Genomic DNA, 18619 nt, shown 5'->3' with positions numbered 1-18619 from the left:
CTTAGTATTAAATATGGAGGGGACTGCCATCCTTGGAGACCTTAGCCCAGGACAAGCCCAGTCATGGGGCAACTTAAGGGCAGAGTCATTGACCTTGGCTCCCCCATGATTCCAGCGGTGTCCATCAGACGTGGCTAGACACGGCCTGGAGCAAAGTGGGGGGGGAGGAGGAGGGGGCAGAGAGAGACAACAGCATCCTTTGGGGGCATGTCTGAGGGCTGGCCCTGCTCCAGGGCAATTTCTTCGCTGCTTGCACCATTCTCATCATCATCAGTGCCCCATGCACAGAGCACATGAAGTTGCTTAAGCCCATGAAGTTGTTCCAGGCTGAAACATCTCGCAGGAAAACAATTATTCTCTCCCAGGAATGACGGGAGATGAATCTTCCTCCTCCCCTCAGAAGCCACACGCTGGCAGTTACAGACTCTCCTTTTCCAAATATGTGCCTAATTCATCAGTACTAATAGCTGCTCTCCAGAGTCCAGCAGTGGCCCTTCTGCTTTCTCCATGGAGCCAGCAGCCTCCTGGTCCTTGACTGTTTCCACCCTTCCTGTGCCCTCCACTATCCAGGCCTGACACTTTCTCCTGACACCATCCTAAAAGACACTTTTTCCAGCTAACAACATTTTTTGTTCCTCTCTTCTTGGAGCACTAGTGGCCAAGAAGTTACATCAAGCAAGGGCTGGCTGCAGCCCAGGGGCAATGGGCTAGGGGAGCCTGTGCACCCCTCCTGTCCCCATCCCATCCCAGCCTTCCTCACATGCCACATAGCTCCCATGGCCCCTCCACCAGCTCCTTCCAGCCCCCACCCCTGACCCACAGCCCACCCTGCAGCTGGGAATGTGCCAGAAGCATTTATGATCGTTATTAAAGTACAGGTTATTTTTGGAGGAGCTGGGATTTGAAGGGTTTGCATTTTTTTGCCTGTGGAATACAGTTTATTTAGAGCAGAAAGATAAAGAGGGGCTGTGAGCTGCCTGTACACCCTGTGTCACTCTAAAATGCCATGCTATGGGCTGTGCATGTGCCAGGTGTCCTTGTGGGTGCCAGGGAGAGTGGCACCCAAGGTGCAAGACAGAAGGAAGGTGGGTGCCAAGGAGCCTGCACAGAGCTCTGGCCCTCCTGCCCCACCAGCAGCTGGATGGGAAAGTCAGGGTCTCTGCTTACTTCTCTCCTGGGGGATTTTCCTCATGTGGGCAATGCCAGCCAAACGTATCACTCAGTGCAATTACAGCCTGAGTGTGTCCCCTACACTTCAGTGCCAGCCAATTGGTGTTCCCAAGTGTCATGCCAGCCCTTGAGGTGTCCCCAAGCCAGTGCCAGCAAGCAGGGTCCCTCAGGCCCCAGGGTGCTGTGGCAGGGAATGTGGTGTACCTAGGGCACTAGCATGAGGACAGCTCTAATTTGAGCTACTGCCACCAGGGTACCCGTCCTCAGTGCCCCAGGATGTGCCTTGCCCGGTGCCACGGGGGTACCCCTAGCACAGTGCTACGGAGTGTCCCTCATCCAGTATCACAGGGGTATCACCCGCGAGTTGCCCCGGCGTGTACATCACCCAGTGCCACCAGGATACCCACAGCGCAGCATCCCGGGGCGTCCCTTGCCCAGTACCACCGGACTGTCCCTAGCGCAGTGACCCGGGCTGTCCCTCGCCCTGTGCCCCGGTGGGTGCCGGGCCCCCGGGCTGCCGCGATGCCCGCCGGGGGGCCGCTCCCCCCGTCCCGTTCGGTGCGAGGGCCGGTGGCGAGCCAGTCCCTAAAAGGTGCTGGCGGGAGGCGGGGGAGGTACCGGGGCAGCCCCCGCCCGGCACGGCCCCTCCCCAGTTTTTAGGCTGCTCGGCGGGGCGGGGAACGCAGTGCCGGTGCTCCCTCCGCTCCCGGTGCTCCCGCTGCTCCCGGTGCTCCGCGTCCCTCTGCCGCCCCGCGCCTCGCCGCCGACACCCCGCCACCATGGAGGCCATCAAGAAGAAGATGCAGATGCTGAAATTGGACAAGGAGAATGCCATCGACCGCGCCGAGCAAGCAGAGGCTGACAAGAAGCAGGCAGAGGATCGCTGCAAGCAGGTGGGTGGCCACGGGCTTCCCCGGCATTACCTCTACTCTAAGGGTGTCCAGCCCTAGGACCCTGTTCTGCTGGGAGTCCAGCCTGGGGACCCTCCACCCTAGGGGTATCTAGTCCTGGAAACCCTGTCCCACTGGGTGCCCAGCCCTAGATATTCCATCCCACTGGTCGTTCAGCCTGGGAACACTTCACTCTCTAGGATCACACAATCCCCATACCGATCTCCCCACACTGTTCAGCCTGGAGTCCCCTGCCCCAAGCATGTCCTGGCACAAGGACCTTGCCCCACTGGGTGTCCTGCTTGTGGATGCCAGCTGTAGAGATTGACAGCCCTTGAGACCTTACCTCTCTAGGACTGTGTCCCCAGGGACATCACCCCATGCGAATCTGTCCCCAGAAACCAACACTTCAGTCTCTTTTCCTTGACCCCTTTATGCTGGTACCCCCAAATATGTCTTATCTCAGTGGGACACCCCAGTTCCACCTCCCTATCCCTTTGCCAGGGAGAACCTTGGGGGCTGTGTACTCAGCCACTCAGTACTCAGATGGGAACAGAGATTGGTGTCCCCCCAGAGCTGTACCCCCAAGTCAGGAGCTCTTCAGCCCCCAGTACAGGGAAAGAGACCACCACTCCCTTACCTCGACCAGGCTCAGGGATGATATGGATCCTGGGGGCTGCTCTACACCAAGAGCTCCCCAAGGACCTGTAGACCCAAAGTTGTCAGAGGACATGTCCATGTTTTCCTGCTGTGCTCCCCACAGGCTGGGTGTCCCCAGGAGAATGGGAGGACAGATCCACTTCCAGCCTTCCTGACACCCCTGACCCCCATCCTTTGTCCTTTCCCCAGCTGGAGGAAGAACAGCAGGGCCTGCAGAAGAAGCTGAAGGGCACTGAGGATGAGGTGGAGAAGTACTCAGAATCTGTCAAGGAGGCCCAGGAGAAGCTGGAGCAGGCAGAGAAGAAAGCTACAGATGTAAGTAGGCATGCCAGCAGCTCCTCCCCTGCACACGCTGTGGACCTCGGGGGGGCTAATGGAAGAGGGGGCCCTTATATGGAAAGCGTCCGAGGGGAAGACTGTCATGATCCCATTCCTTCGATGTTGACACTGTACTGGGTTGATGGGTCCTGTATGGGATGAGGGGGCCAGGCCAGCTGTGGTGGGCAGTGTTCCTTGCTGGTCCTGTCTTGAGCTTTGTGGGTAGCCTACAGCCTGGCTCCCCAAAGCTTACAGGGACAAGTGTCCCAAGATGTGTCACAAGTCTCCAGGCATGCACCTCCTTAATGCTCCTAGGAAAAACTTTGGTGCTTGCTAAAGTGTGGCACAGCAAAGAAACAGAAAAACCTCTTGCTGTGGTTAGCTTCTGAGTGCTGGTTGCAAGGAAGAATGCTTGGAGTGTGTGGAAAGGGATTTGGGTGGATTTGGGGTCTAGTGTGCTACTTTGTACCCTGAGAAAGGCAAGGCCAGGAAGAGTTTTATTTAGTGCCATGACTGATGTTTCTCCTGGGAAATGGATCCCTCTGGGGAGATGTTAGGAAGGTGTTGAAATTGGCTTGTGCCTGGCCAGGATGAAGGGTGGAACAGCTGTGTGCGGCCACCAGCCGCTTGGGAATGGGGTATAACGACCTGTGGTGCCACACAGGGTATTTGACACGCTATAAATAAATCCTCCTTTTGATAGCCAGCCCCTCTTTGATGAAAACCTACCCTGGAAACTGGAGGAGAAGCTAAAGGAGAGCTGTCTGGAGCACAGCCAGCAGGGCATGGCTAGGCTTTTCAGGATTGAGAACAAAAAATTCAATCCCAACTGGTTTACGGAGCTAAATGGGGGAGATGCGTCAAATCTCTGAGGCCGCCGCCAAGGACAGGGGTGAGCGGACAAGGACGAGCAATGACAACACCACTCCTGTGGCAGCCCAGAGCCCCTGGGCAGCAGCCAGGGGTTTCCTCAGACCTCTTTGCTGATCCTACAGATAACTCTCCTTTAAACCATTGAGAATCCTCTGGAAGGGCACATTCAACCTGGCAAGGGGCAGGCATGTCAAGCTGGGCAAGGTGGCTGCTGTGTGCAGTGGGGTTCACACTGATCTAATTGGTTCTGTGCTGGTATGAAACAGGGCAAACTCAGCATGGCTGATTGTGGATATGAAATTCACAGTGCAAGGCTCAGAGGAAGGGGCAAACAGTGGTACTGGGCAAATGTCAGCTGTGACATGTGGAGTAGTTTGCTGCTGCCGTGGGTTGTGTGATGCCATCCTGGGCAGAGATGGTGTTTCCCTGCTCTTGGTCCACAGCAGCTTGGCAAATCTGTGGGCTTCAGCATGGAAAGTCCCATACTAGGAGATACACCAGAAGAGAGCCACTAGGGAATGGATGGAGCAAGAGCCTGGTGAAGGAGCAATGTCAGGCTGGAGGCTGGCAGCAACACAGATAAGGTTCCATCACCAGCACAGCCCTCCCAGGTCCATCGCAAAGCCTGGACAGGCTGCACCATGTGTGGGGCTCTGGAGTCACCCCTTCACACCAGGGACCTGAATGTGCTGACAGCTCTAAGTGTCAGTGCTGCTGTCACCTCCTCCCTGCTGCAAGGTGCAGCACAGCTCCTGCTTCCAGGAGAGGAAGAGTTGGGTGGATCCCCAGAGAACACCCCCAGGCACTCCTGTGTCCTCCCTGGCTGCCAGGACAGTGGGTGCCTGTGAGCACAGAGTGTCCCAATTCCTCAGATGGCTCAGGCTCATACCAGTGATCCAGGCAGCCTCCTGCTCTTGCAAAAATGCCAATGACTTAAAAGAATAAACACCCACCTCGGTATGGCCATGCCCTGCTGGTGGCACTGGATGATGGGCATGAAGGCCATGGGGACTGCACTAAACAATGCAAATACTTTGCCCCAGGCACTTGGGGAGGCATCAGATAGTGCATAGAGCAGGGAATGCCTGACTATTGATCAGGCAACTCCACAGAGCTTCCCAGCAGCTCCGCAAGCCCACCATGGTCCTAGAACCTCTTGTCCCCAAGAGGGGCAGCCCATGGTGCCCAGCTCAGAATGGGCAAGGGCTGCTGGAAACAGTGCAGCGGGGACAGCAGGCTTAGGCCAGAACAGCCTTCTCCATCTCCCCATATCCCCAGCATTGGCTTGTCCCCAGCCACCCCGGAGGGGCCTTAGGGAAAGTGTGCCACTCCCAGGCCATGATCCCAAAAGCTTCATTAGTGTTCCCGCCCCAGCTGCTTTCCCCAGCCAAGACTTTGCTCTTATTTGGTGATTCCCTGAGCTGGTGGGAGGGAACTGGACTCTGCTGGGAAGTGACTGCATCTCGGGGTGGGGCCACAGCAGGAGGCAGCTAGCCTAGCTATTGGGGGATCAGGGTGGCTGCCCCCAGCCCGTCCCCCTTCTGCCTGCAGCTGACTTATCCCTGCCCCACTGCTGTCAGGAACCCTTGTTTCTGCTCTGGGTCCCCATGTCCTGGTTTGTGCCCTACTGTCATCCAGGCTTCAGACTGGGAAGGGGCAGTACCAGCTGGGCCCAAGGCCAAGCCCAAGGCTGTGTGCTCCCAGGAGACCCACAGTACCGCCTCTTCCTCTGCCTCTTGGCAAGGGGACATGGATCTGCAGGGTGCAGATAGCAGTGTGGCTGAGTCACCCCCAGGACCCCTGCCCCTGGAGCTGAGGTCAGCCTGGGAAATGGCATTCCTGGAGGCAGGTGTGAAGTGGAGCCAGGGAGCTGTCAGTACATCTTAAGGGAGGATTGAGTGCCAGCAGCTCCAGCTTCTGATGGATCAAGACATGTGCCCCAGCCAGGATGGAGAGGCAGGAACTGGAAGTTTGACCTCTCCCATAGGGCACAGTCCCCAGGGCAGGAGGTGCCAGGGTCTCCATGGGCCCCATGAGTTTCTTTGGGATTGCAGGACAGGTTCTCACATTGGGGAGCAGATACCAAGGGACTGAATGCAATGGATGCTGGGCACCTGGCTGCAGCCTAGGAACCCCCAGAAGGTGCCCAGGAACAGGCTCTGCTCATGCCTCTTACTGACTTCCATAAGGAAAAAGTTCACAACCCTCCTTAGCTCTGCCACAGGGGAGGGCAGCACTTAGGCAGCACGAATGGGTACGCTGCTCCAGTGCCCATGGGGGTTCACACAGGACAGGCTCCAGCACTCACAGACTCTCTGGACTGCTGGAAACGTCGGTTTTCCTGGAGTTCTCTCCATTGCTCTGGGGGATTTCAGTGTGACTATGCACCCCTGCCTGGGGGCAGCATGCCTCCGGGACACGAAGAGAAAGAAGTCTGTGCCCTGCCTTGGGGCCACTGAGTGTCCTGTCTGGGATACCATGTACCCTTTCAGTGGGGACCACGCATCTGCCTGGAACCATGCGTGCTGACCCGGGGTGGGGGGACAGTGTGCCCTGCCTAGAAGCAACTGGGCATCTTGCCTTGGCGGGGATGTACAGGGAGTGACCAAAGCCTGGGGAGGACCACGCACCCTGACCGGGCGCACTCTCTGTCCTGTTTGGGATGAAGGGCACTGTGCATCCCTCCCGTCGTGGGAACTCTCTCCTGCCGTGGGTGAGCACCGCACGCCTAGCCTGGGGGAGCGGCGGAGCAGGTCGGTCGCAGGCAGCAGTAGCAGGAGGAGGAGGAGGAGGAGGAGGAGCAGGAGCAGGAAGGGATGGAGGCAGGGCGGGCGGCGGGAGCGGCCGCTGCCTGAGCGCTTCCTGCCCGAGCCGGGCGGATCCCACAAAGGGCTCGGTGGTGTGGCCTCCCCGCTGGCAGCCCCCGCCATGGCCAGCGCCAGCTCCATCAGTGCCGTCAAGAGGAAGATCCAAAGCCTGCAGCAGGTGGCCGACGAGGCGGAGGAGCGCGCTGAGCACCTGCAGCGGGAGGCCGATGCCGAGCGGCAGGCCCGGGAGCGGGTAAGGGCCGCTGGGATGGGAAGAGGAGGGCGGGGGGCACCCCGGCAGCTCCTCGGGATGCCCCGCCGGCTCCGGCCTCGCTGCCGGCATCCCTTCCGGAGAGCCGGCCCCGGTCCCCCGGAGCCCCAGTAGCCGGGGTGGCCGCCCCGGGGCGCAGGAGCGCCGGTAGGTCCCCGGGGAGCCGCGGGGAGTTGCCACCCATCTGGCAAGCGCCCCGGGGCAGGGAGTTCGGGGCAGTACCTGCTTGCGAGCAGCCTCTGCCAGCCGGCTCCCTCCTCCGTCGGTCTGGTGAGAGAAGATGCTGCGTGCAGCGGGGCTCTCCAGGGCTTCCCGGCTGGCCGGGCGCTGAATGCGGGCGGCGGCCAGCCCTGCCTTGGGATCGGGTGCCTCCTGGGAAAGGATCGCTTTCCTCGGAGGCTGGCGTGCACAGCTCAGAATCCCACGCCCAAGCTCTTGTCAGGCTTCCAGTGGACTCTGCCGTTCGGGCCGCAGAGCTTTAGCTGTGTCCCTTCGTGGGGAAGAGCCACCCCTTCACACAGCCTCAGGCCAAAATTTCCATTTTGGCACCGGGGTGGCATGCCCAAGCTGCAGCTTTTTCCTGGTTTGTCTTTTTAGATGTTGGAGCTTTCTGTTTTCTTTTTTTTTTCTTTTTGTTTCCATTGCCCACTCATTCAACATTCTCACCATATCAGGAGCGGCAGAGCTGGGTGCGGTACCCGGGTTGTTGTCACTCGGGCTGTGTGTGGAGGAAATGGCCCCTTCCTGCAGCTTCAGATCGGGTTCCCCGGTCACTGGGAGCTGCCGGGAGAGGTCATGTTCCCAAGTGTCCATTCGGGCAGCTCTGACCCATTTTGGGGGTGATTCCCTGGGAAAAAAAAAAAACAAACAAACAAACAAAAAAAAAAAAAAAAAAACCACAAAAAAAAACACCAAAAAACCCAAAAAAACCCCACAACGGATGCAGTGAGGTTGATGCTGCAGGAAGAGTGTTGCCCAGTGGGCGCCAGCTCCAGTTCCCCATTGGGTGGTTTGGCAAGGGACAAGATCTTGGAGTGTCTGTAGAAAGGGTGATCCTGGGGCAGAGGCGCCTGTGGGGCTGGCAGCTATGGGGCTGGCAGCCACCTCTAAGAGGCGCCGGCTCCACCCTGCCAACTCTCCACAGGGAATTGCGCGGGTGCTCGGTGGGGCCATCCAGGGTGACAGCCCCTTGCTGCTCCCATAGTCCCCGTGCTTGGCTGGCTATCCCTGGGGCATTCCCAGTGCTAGAGCATGAGGCTGGATGTGGCCAGGCATTTCAGCCAGCCAGTCCTGCTGCAGCCTGTGAATAAGCAGGAGCCTCTATCTCCTGGGCTGGTGCAGGGAGCTGGTCCCCACGGTGAGGTCTTATTGCCACCCATCCCTTGATATTCGGGGATTTGTCTTCCTTGCAGCAGTGGAAAGCAGGGGTGAGACTTGCTGAGGCAGCATTTCCTGACTGTGGCTATGGAGAAGGAGGCCTTTACCAAATGGAAAGAGTGCAAGGCGAGGCATCAACTGGCTGGCAGAGGGCCAGGGCCACTGCTTTTGGCTAGCCCCAGCTCCCAGCCCTTTGCGTGGGGAGCCTGGGAAAGGGAGGGCTCTGGTCCTGCCAGGCTCATCTTGGCCAGGCGCCAGCCTGCCGAGGGCGACTCGCTCCACTGCCCCCGGCACTGTGCTGTACATCAGCTGGGGGGGCTCTGTGCTTGGCTTCAGGCTGCCCTGCTGCACAGGGCCCTGGGGGCTCCTGCAGGAGAAGCTCTAGGCTCACTCCAGTGCCTCTGTAAACAGGAAATCCACAAGCAGCTCCGATCTCCTTTTCGGGAGTGAAGCCGCACAGGGCATTCCTCCCCTTTTACTCACTGCTCTACAAACCCCAAATACCATCCCTGTGACGGCATGGCTGCTATGGCCACCCTGCCCCAGCGGACGTGCCCTGTCCCCCTCCAGGGCAGGAACCAGAGGTGTGAGGATTTGGTGGGGCTGCACATGCCAAGCTGGCACTGCAAGGATGGGAGAAGCCAGCATCAAACAACCACTAGGGATGGAGATAACCCTATAGAGAGGAAAGGGAATGCATGGTCAGGCATGCCATTCCAGTGAACATGGGTTTGTTGCACAGTGCCAATGGGTATTCTGGATGGTAAATAGGAGTAATCATTGAAAATGCTTTTTCCAATATCTGTATTTGACATGGGGTGAATGAGGTATTTCTGTTCCTCTAGGCTGAGGCTGAAGTGGCTTCCCTCAACCGCCGTATCCAGCTGGTAGAGGAGGAGCTGGATCGTGCCCAGGAGCGTCTGGCCACTGCCCTGCAGAAGCTGGAGGAAGCTGAGAAGGCAGCTGATGAGAGCGAGAGGTGGGATGGAAAGAGACAGTGGGAGTGGTATCAGGTCAGATTGCAGATAGCCCCCATAGTTTTGCAGTGGGGTCCCTCTGAGATGACCTTATTGGGGTTTCTGTTGGTTTTCCTGAAGACTCAAAGGGAGAGAGCAAAGCCACAATGCAAAGACGTCCCTCAGATACAGACACTCTTACAATAAAATCCTGAGAATTTTTATCTGGTGTTTATAAAAGCAGCAGACTGTAAGCAAAGCCAGAGGAAGCTATGAGCACGGCTTGTATTTTTCCCAGAGCAGTTTTCTATGCTCAAAGACACAATACCAGCCCAAGAAGCAACCTCTGTGCTGGTAACCAAGGTCAGATTTAAGGGCAAGACAGCCTCATTCAATAGGAGTTCTACAGGGTGTATGTTGCCCCATCCTCATGGAAAACAGGTTTCCTAGAGCTGTGAGCTGGAGCTGTGCAGACAAGGGAACTCAGGTTGTATGGGAATGCCCAGACATGTCACAGTATTCCTGGCAGTTAGATGAGGAACCTTCCCTCCATTGGCACAGATCAGTTTGAGGAACATCTGAGTGGGAGGAGAAGAGTCTGCAGGAGTCTCTTGTGTGGGAGTTTGGTAATCCTCTGTTTGTGATCATCACCCCGAATGAGAAAGGCTTTGACACAGGATGTTTTCCAGCATTTTCTAAGGGCTGCCAGCCTGTCAGGCTGTGGAGATTGTGGCTGGCTCATCTTGGACTACATACCTTCTTCCCCCCAAACATAGGTTCAGGATCTGCCTCTGAGGGGCGCCATAGCCACACCTCATTCTGGAACATAGCCCTGGGGCTAGCTCCACTGTAATTCTGCATAGAAGCATTTTTGGGGTACTGGTGGTGTGATCCTACTGTGTGCCATCCTCCCTGAGCAATGTCCCATGTCTCTGAAGCTAGAGAGTGGTATGGTTAGGGTGTGCAGATGGGCAGGCAGGATGTACAGATGACACCTTGGCCCACAGCAGTAACATCTCCTGGCATGGTCTTTCCTCAGAGGCATGAAGGTCATTGAAAACAGGGCCATGAAAGATGAAGAGAAGATGGAACTCCAGGAAATGCAGCTGAAGGAGGCAAAGCACATAGCAGAGGAGGCTGACCGCAAATATGAGGAGGTGTGTGCCCCATTCCCCAGTCCTGACACCCTGGCAGCACCCAGAGCCATCTCTTCATAGTACTGTGTCCAGTTGGGGCAAGCGCAGGGCTAACATGGGTCCCTTGCTGCCATGAACAGGTCGCCCGCAAGCTGGTTGTCCTTGAGGGAGAGCTGGAGCGCTCAGAGGAGAGGGCAGAGGTGGCGGAGAGGTGAGCAGGGCTTCTGGTGGGCAGCATGCAGGGATCCCACATAGCCCTTGTCCCAAATCCCTGGCCGACTTGGGGATGGGGATATCCATCCCTGAAAGCAGCAGGGTCTGTCATTGGGGTGGTCTTTGGGATTGCAGGATGGGGCTAGGGATGTGCCAACCCACTGGCATCACATCCTTGACCCTGTTTTCTGCTGTCCCCATCCTGGGGTGCCCATCTTTCACTCCAGCCGAGTGAGACAATTGGAAGAAGAGCTGCGGACCATGGACCAGTCTCTCAAATCCCTCATTGCCTCAGAGGAAGAGGTACTGGGGCAGGGGCGCGGGGCGATTTGCAGCAGCCCCCTCTCTCTGTTGCTGTCTCTCAAACCATGCGAGCCACCTATCTCCTTTCTGCACCACTGCCTCCACCACTGGCCTCCCCTTGCCTCCCCCTCCAGCAGGTGCAGGCCGGGCACGCTCCTCCATCCCTCCATCCTGCTTCTCTTGGTGGGGCCAGCGAGAGCTTGGCTGGTGGTGATGCATGAGGTATCCAGGCAAGGAAGCACAAGCAACGGATGAACAGATGTGTCCCGGCAGCTCCTGCTCGCAGTGGCTCTGCTCCTGGTCCACCTGCACTGATTTTTCTCCTCTCTCAAATTGTTTTCTCTCTTTCTTTCCTGCTTCCCCATGCCTGTTCTTTCTGCTCCTGCCTCTCTCCTGCCCTCTCGCCCCACTCCCCCCCTCCTGCCGGCCCTGCTTGGGATGTAGTAAATGTGGTGACCTAGAGGAGGAGCTGAAAATTGTCACCAACAACTTGAAGTCCCTGGAGGCCCAGGCTGACAAGGTAGGACCCAGTGAGGCTGCTGGGGTTGGGAAGAGTGCATGCAGTTTGGGAATGCTGTGGTCTCCTGCTGGGGTGAAGGACAGCTGGAGGCATGCCTTGGGACTCACAGGTGCTTGTCTCTGTCTCTGCAGTATTCCACCAAGGAGGATAAGTATGAGGAGGAAATCAAGCTTCTAGGGGAAAAGCTGAAGGAGGTAAGGGGTGTAGGGCCACCACTGAATCAGTGCAGGAATGAGCTTGCCATTCTGAATGGGTTTTGACCCCATGAGGCCTATGTCTTCTCATGATTTCCTAAATTGCAGCCCTGCATTGTAGCAGGTACCTGCATCTGGGATGACCTTCATTAGTCTGTTCTGGTTTTGGGTGTGAGGCTCCATGGAGCCCTAGTCACTTCTTGTCCCTTGCCTTTCCCATGGGAGGGCTTCTGGAGAAGGGTACCAGAGATGCAAATAGGGCAGATTTGAAGTGCAGCACAGCCTGTACCACCCATTGTGTCCTGCAGCTCACCCTTTCCTCACTCTGCTTCTCACAGGCTGAGACCCGAGCTGAGTTTGCAGAGAGGTCTGTGGCGAAGCTGGAGAAAACCATTGATGACCTAGAAGGTAAAATGGTCCCACCAACCCCATGTCCCTCTTTTCTGGGGCAGCACTGGACACACCACCTGGTGGGGCTGGACAGTGCTTGGCCATAGGGAGGGGATGGGCAAGAGTTCTGGGAGGGGAGAGGCTGGATGCTGCGGCATCTGTTGTGGGAGCACAGAGCTTCTGGGGTCTGGGCCCTGCCCTCGGGTGGGGAATAGGGTCACATTCATGCTGCCTGTGCCTGCATGCCCTTGCTGCCCTCAGCCTGCTGCTCACAGCCACTCTCTCTCTCCACCTTGTGTCCTCCACTCTATTCCACCATCTGCTCCTTGCCTGCCACCACCTGCAGATGAAGTGTATGCACAGAAGATGAAGTACAAAGCCATCAGCGAAGAGCTGGACAATGCACTTAACGACATCACCTCCCTCTGAGCCCCATGCTGGGCACCAGCACTGCGCCTGCTCCCTGCCTGTCTCCTTTTCCCAGCTCGGCTGTTTGCCTGCCTGGCCATCCCACCTCTCTCCCTACCCTCTCTGTCCTCCTCTGTCCTACCTAGCCTGTGCCTGTCCATCAGCTCCTTTGGGACAGGAGCTGACCTGGGGTGTTCCCGCTGTACCCCTCTTTGGGGAGACAAGATGTAGGTGCTTAGAGCTGTTTGTTCAGGGCAGGAGAGCAGCCCCACATACTGACTGGACAGTGTAGTTGTAGGCCCATGCCACAGCATTGCCCTGGGGATTAGGACTGTGCCCAGAAGCCCTTTGTTCCAGCAGCTCCCTCCTTGGCTCCTCAGCAGCAGAAGCACTGGGGACCCTGCAGCTCCGGGGCTGGGGGGCCATTTCCTCCCCATATACTTCCAGCAAAGTCCCCCGGTGCTGCTTGCTGGCCCCAGCATGGGGATGACCTGCATTGGGGAAGCGGCACCTCCACTGCCAAAGCTCAGGCCTGGGGGATAGAGGCTTGGATCCAACTGTGCAGACACCTTGTTCCCCGGCAGGCAGGCAACCCCTACTCCTCCCTCACCCTGCTGTCCTTTGCACATTGCTCTTCAGTTTGCATCTCATGACTTTTCTTTTGTGTTCTGTCCCTCTGGGTTAATGAGTTGATATCAATAAAATTATAACATTGGTTTCTCCTTTGTTTTCTTCATGCCACTCTGTCCCTCATCTCCTGCCTGTCTCATGTGGTTACTGTCAGCAGTGTGGTAGGAGGTGGTTACAGGCAGCTCACAGCCATGGGCTCCCCAGGCTGACCATGGCTGAGATCCAAGAGGCTCCCGTGCTGCCAGGCTGAGAGGGTCAGGGCCATTGTGCTGACCCCAGTCACCCTCTGACTCGTACAGAGCTTTCCTCATCTCATGCCATCTTCTCCATCAGTCCTTTGGTGTAAAACGCCAGGATTAGACCTGGTCCTATCCATTCCCTGTCTCCACTCCCAGACATTGCCTACAAACAGCAATCTCAGCCTTGTCATTGCTCCTGCATTACCTTCCCTTGGTGAAGAGTCTGGTGCTACCCTTCAGCAGTGATCCCTAAACTGGTCCTGATCCATCTCCTCCTTCCTCACTACCCTACCATGTCCCAGAACCCAGTTTCCAAATTGATGGACCTACAGTCGTGTCCCTGCACCAAGACTGGCTGCCTCCTGCCAGTCCAGCTGTATCCCACCACTGGGTGCAGGGTTTGTGGTGTTTCCAGTGAAGGCTTTCAGAAATGCTGTCTCTTTTCACTAACTCACTTTTTTCTCTCTCTTTTCTGTGCTGCCTTGATGTCTCCATTTTCTCTAGAGCGCTCTCAGCAGGAAGCCGAGAAAAACCGAGTTCTCACTAATGAGCTGCGGGTCATCCTTACTGAACTTAACAACTGAGCTGCCCAGAGCTCCTATCCCTGGCCCAGCCTCCCTGCCCCATTTTGGCCAGACTGGCTCCAGGCTGGGAGCCCTTCCCCACTAGGGTGAGGCAGGGTGTGAAGCCTTGCCTTATCCTCATAGGGATAACTACCCTGCTTGGGCAGGACAGGGAACCCCTATGGAGCTGATCAGTTTCTTGTGGGAGAGATATGAAGGGTTTTGTGATGTCCTGGGATGCCCATGTAGTGATGGCTGTCCTCTGCCATCTTCCTGCTGGGGAGGGATGCAGTGGTTTTTATTGCTGCCTTCCTCCCCCTGTTGCAGGAGTCATTGGGCAGCTTCTTCCTCCTCACTCTGGTCACCCCAAACTGTGCAGGGAGGATCCCCTCAGAAAGAGGTCCTTGGAGGGTGCTGGGAAGGCTGGGAAAGGAGCTGGGGATCCAGCAGCACCCACTGCCCCAAAGTTGGGACAGGCAAGAGGGTAGCAGAGCACACTGGGAGATGGGGCTGGGTGGACAGCAGTCTTGTTCCATCCCCATCTCTGGGGATGACATTTGGAAGTGAACACCAGAGGGAGGCTGTCTTGGTAGCTGGCTGCCTGGCAGAGCTTATCCTTGTAGCCTTGTTAGCTCTGCTCCTTATCTCTTGTCCTCTGCCCACTCTCCTGGGCTATTAATGGGCTGTTTTCTCACTCTTTTTCTTCATGGAGCACTGCTGGGTTATGCAGCAGGCATTGGTTCTCTGCTTCTGCTGGCCAAGGGTTTGTGCATATGCCCACAGCTGGCCAGTGGTGATGCCCCAGTGTCTGGCCAAATAATTGTACTCATCTGCAGCACCTGTGCTGCAGAGTGCTCAGCCATGGGCAACGGGGCACCCTGGAAAGATGGAAATGCTGAAGAGTGTTAACTGCCTGCTCCAGTGACCAGCCTGACTAGCTGGCTTCCTTGGCAGATCCCAGAGTGGCTGGACTTAACCCCACCAGAAATGGGGCTACTTGTGTGGACCATGCTCCACAGAGGGTGCCCTGTTTGACTGGAGGCTATTCCTGCACTTAAATGTCCATCTGTATGTGTGTGTGTGTGCCTGTGTTTGGTGTGGTGCGCGTGGGTCCTGCTGAACCTGGGTACATTTGGGTTGTGTCTGTGTGCGTGGCTGGGTGTCCCTTGTATTCACAGAGAGCCTGGCCAGTGCCAAAGAGGAGAATGTGGGGATACACCAGGTCCTGGACCAGACCTTACTGGAGCTGAACAACCTCTGAGCTGCCCTTGCAAGCCCTTTTCCCTACCCAACACATGCACCCCACTGGCATGCTCAGGATGTCGTCATCAGCTGAACTGCATCTTGGCCAAATCCACACCTCCATTGAGAAGGGAAGCTCAGCAGCCTTGCACTGTTGCTCAAGGGGATCTTGTTTGTGCACAGCCTAAATGGCTCTGTCTGTTTTTATGTCCAAATATTAAAGCAGTTTGACAAAATGGATGGCTGTCTTTGGTCCTTTGGGTGGGTACAGGCACTGGGAGAGGAGGTGTGGGTCTCCCTGCCCAGTTCATGCATAGAGGGTCTGCAGAACCTCTGTGGCTGTAGTGGGCTCAGAACAGTAACCACACAGTTTAGACTGTATTCCCTCATCTCCATCACTTCCTTAGAATGCAGAGGAAACCTCCAGTCTCAAGCTCAGTCCAAACTCACCATCCTCTTCAACTACACAGTGATAAACCATGTCACTGGTGTGGCCCCTTCCACAGTCTGCATGCTACTGGTTTGGCAGCTTGGGGAAGCCTCAAGGTCCTTGATGTCTCCGTGGAAGGTTCATGTTTATGACAATAAGGAAACACACATGACTATGCATGACACACATTATTAGTTGTCAGGGTCTTCTCCAAGTATGGGATTAGCTTCTCGCCTTTTGTACTAGTTGCAATTTCTATTGCCAGTGACTGAATGCCTGCCTGAGGGACAGCTGTAGAAGCTAGCAAATATTAATGCAGAAGACAAAATGTTCAGGAAGTTTCTTCCTGGCTTGCTGTATTTTCTCCAACACAAATTGAAGAGCAGCCGGATGTGTCTCATTGCTGTTATGAAAATGGGCTGGATTTCCTGGGGATGCCCAAAGCCATTATCTAGTCCTGCCCTTCACTTTGGGCCTCTCCGTGGAGGGCTGATGAAGCCCTGCTGTCCCACACTACCCAGCGGATATCCCTCTAAAAGCACATTCACAAATTGCCAGGAAACACAATTCATGCTGACCCCTTGTTGAGCCAGACCCAGGGATAGCTTTTGTTATCTGCTTTCCTTTATTTGCTGAGCCTCTCAGGTCAGGAAAGGATGGTGTTGAGATTGCATCTCTTTCCTGCCCAGGTGCTGCTGGCCTCCCACACTCTCAGTGGCCCAGTAATTCTGTTTCGTGGTTCTAAGGCCTTTTACAACAGGGAAAAAAGCTCCCAGTGCTTTTGTCTCCCTGTGCTTCAGATCATCCTCCCAGGGCTGCCACGTCTGCTGTAAGCTGCAGCCTCCCACCCTGGGCCTGGAGGAGCTGGAGGGGAGGACAGTACTTGGTATCTTGGACTCCTGAGCTGTCCCTGTGCAAGAGCTGGAGCTCCTCCTTGGGCCCGCCTTCCTCTTCTGCAGTGCATCAGCTGAGCCATTCTCTTGTTTGGTCAAAGCACCTTCCAGGCAAGGGGTTGTCTGCCTTCAAAAAGAACCAGACTGTAAAAGCACCTCTTCTCTGGAAGCCTGCACCTTGCAATGCAAACAAGCCTGCCCTGTGCCCCAGTCAGGGTGCGTCCCAGTGCCAGGCCTCTGGGCGCCCTTCGTCTTCCTGTTGGGACAAAGAGCCCTTTCACACCCAGTTTTCCCCATTAGCTGCTGCTGCCTCCTGGTTTGGACCAGTCCACTTGACTTAACTGATTACACCTCACTGCAAGGGACTTTTTATTTCTTTGAACTGCCTGTGATTTGGCAATGAGATCCTGACTGCTATTCCCAGGTGATGCTCAGCCTGAAAAACACATGAACTCTGTCATGTCATGGTTCAGCAAAGCTTTGCATTTCCTCCATTCTTCCACCCATGTACTTTCCCCTGCAACCCCACAGAGAAACAGGTAAACCAAGGAAAGCTCTGGGAGCATGGGGCACTGTGGAACTGCTGACGTGGGAGCATATCTCCCCACAGGTGCCACAGACTCATGGTGGGAACTGAAGTGTCTGTGCCCTCCTCCCTTCCTCTCTCTCCACCTCTCCCATGGAATTCAACCTTTGGATTTGTTTATTTTGGCCTGGCAGACTGACGATCTCCCCAGAGAGCTTTCAGCCCTGCTTTTTGTTGCCACCCCATTCATATACCAGCACATTAACTTTCAGCAGCCTCTCACCTCTGCTGTCTGCTCCAATTTTCTCATCTCACCAGTGCTTCATTTTATCTCTGAATCCTTCCTGTTCAATGCCCTTGAACTACATGCTGGACTGGGAGGACCACACGAAGAGTATCTGAGAAATTTTGATGAGACATGTCAAGTTGTGCAGAGCCAGGCACAGATTACTGCCACCCCTCAAAGGGTCAGTCTCCCCTTGCATCTACAGCTTGAGACATTAGGGTGAAGGCCAGAAAAACGGTGTTGCCAAGTTATGAGGGTGTCCTGGTTTGAAAGACAGATATTTGCTAAGGAAAGCAGAAGCCTCCCTTTGGACTGAAAAAAAAAAGTGATTCTTCCGATTATTATAATTTTGGAATTAAGAGAGCTCTCAGGCAAAGATATGGGGGTAGGAATAACAGTTCTTTACTAGTATATCTAACAAGACAAACAAGAACAACAGCTATGAAATTACCCACAAGCAGAACAGTAACTCAGTCCCAGTGTTTTTTGGCTGCAGGCACCTTTTCCCTGAGCTGCAGTTCCCGGTGCTGGGGGTGGGCAGGTCCCGCAGAGCCGCAGGAGAGCTGGGGGTGATGGCAGCGCTGTCCCAGGGGGAGAGAGAGATGGAGAGAGAGCTCTCCGCTCACAGTGTGGGTCCTGATGCTCAGCAGAGTGCTGGATGGTGGCAGGTTACAGCGAGAAGGCAGCAGGGCAGGCTCCGATAGTGGTTTCCCGACGCTGGGATGGGACAGAGAGGCAGGAGGCGGCGATCGTCCTTCTCCTCCGAACTCCGCGGGGAAAATGGACCGAGGCCCAGCCTTCCGCTTCCTCTTCTGGCTGTTTGAATCTCGCGGGGTTCACTCTTCTCTCTCTCTCTCTCTCTCTCTCTCTCTCTCTTTCTCTCTCTCTCTCCTCCCCCTTGTCACCAGGGCCCAGTCAACAGGTATCTTAGCATGACAATGGGGAAAATTCCACAGAGAGAAAAGGGAGAGAACCAACCCCCAACAGAGGGTTTTGCAAGGCCCTGGGGGATTTCAAAAGAGGTCAGGCCCCCTAAAGCCAACTGCCACACAAATCTCCCAGCCCCCAAATCCGTATTACTGACTTGTCAATGCCAGCAAGAAGACAAGGCAGCTGGAGGGAAGCATGGATAGCCATGACCATGTGGTGCCATCTCAATTTTGCATGAGCATGCCCCATATGCAGTGCTTGGGGCTGTGCTACCTGTGAGAATGGAGTGTGGAGTACAGGAGGACATGTGGCCCCTGCTCCACTTGCTCAGGGGATCTGGACCACTGCAGGAGCATCTCTGCTGCAAGACAGGCCTACAACAAGGTGATAGGCA

General features: G+C 55.9%; 1 protein-coding gene across 13 annotated transcripts; it reads left to right on the top strand.

The window, feature by feature from the left end:
* The first annotated feature begins 1935 nt into the window (after positions 1-1935).
* Positions 1936-15394, top strand: TPM2 (tropomyosin 2). Of its 13 annotated transcripts, none has more exons than XM_062514045.1 (9): positions 1936-2063; positions 2910-3035; positions 9212-9345; positions 10362-10479; positions 10599-10669; positions 11419-11494; positions 11626-11688; positions 12027-12096; positions 15097-15394. In XM_062514045.1, the coding sequence occupies exons 1-9, from the start codon at positions 1950-1952 to the stop codon at positions 15177-15179; spliced, it is 855 nt and encodes a 284-aa protein (XP_062370029.1). In that variant the 5' UTR covers positions 1936-1949; the 3' UTR covers positions 15180-15394. The 13 variants fall into 13 exon arrangements, with proteins under 13 accessions (XP_062370029.1, XP_062370025.1, XP_062370031.1 ...); XM_062514041.1 differs by lacking the exon at positions 11419-11494 and adding an exon at positions 10899-10974; XM_062514047.1 differs by lacking the exon at positions 15097-15394 and adding an exon at positions 13860-15084.
* The last annotated feature ends 3225 nt before the right edge of the window (positions 15395-18619 follow it).

Source organism: Cinclus cinclus, chromosome Z (assembly GCF_963662255.1).
Source record: "Cinclus cinclus chromosome Z, bCinCin1.1, whole genome shotgun sequence".
Classification (NCBI taxonomy): domain Eukaryota; kingdom Metazoa; phylum Chordata; class Aves; order Passeriformes; family Cinclidae; genus Cinclus; species Cinclus cinclus.
This window is presented reverse-complemented; position numbering and strand designations above follow the sequence as displayed.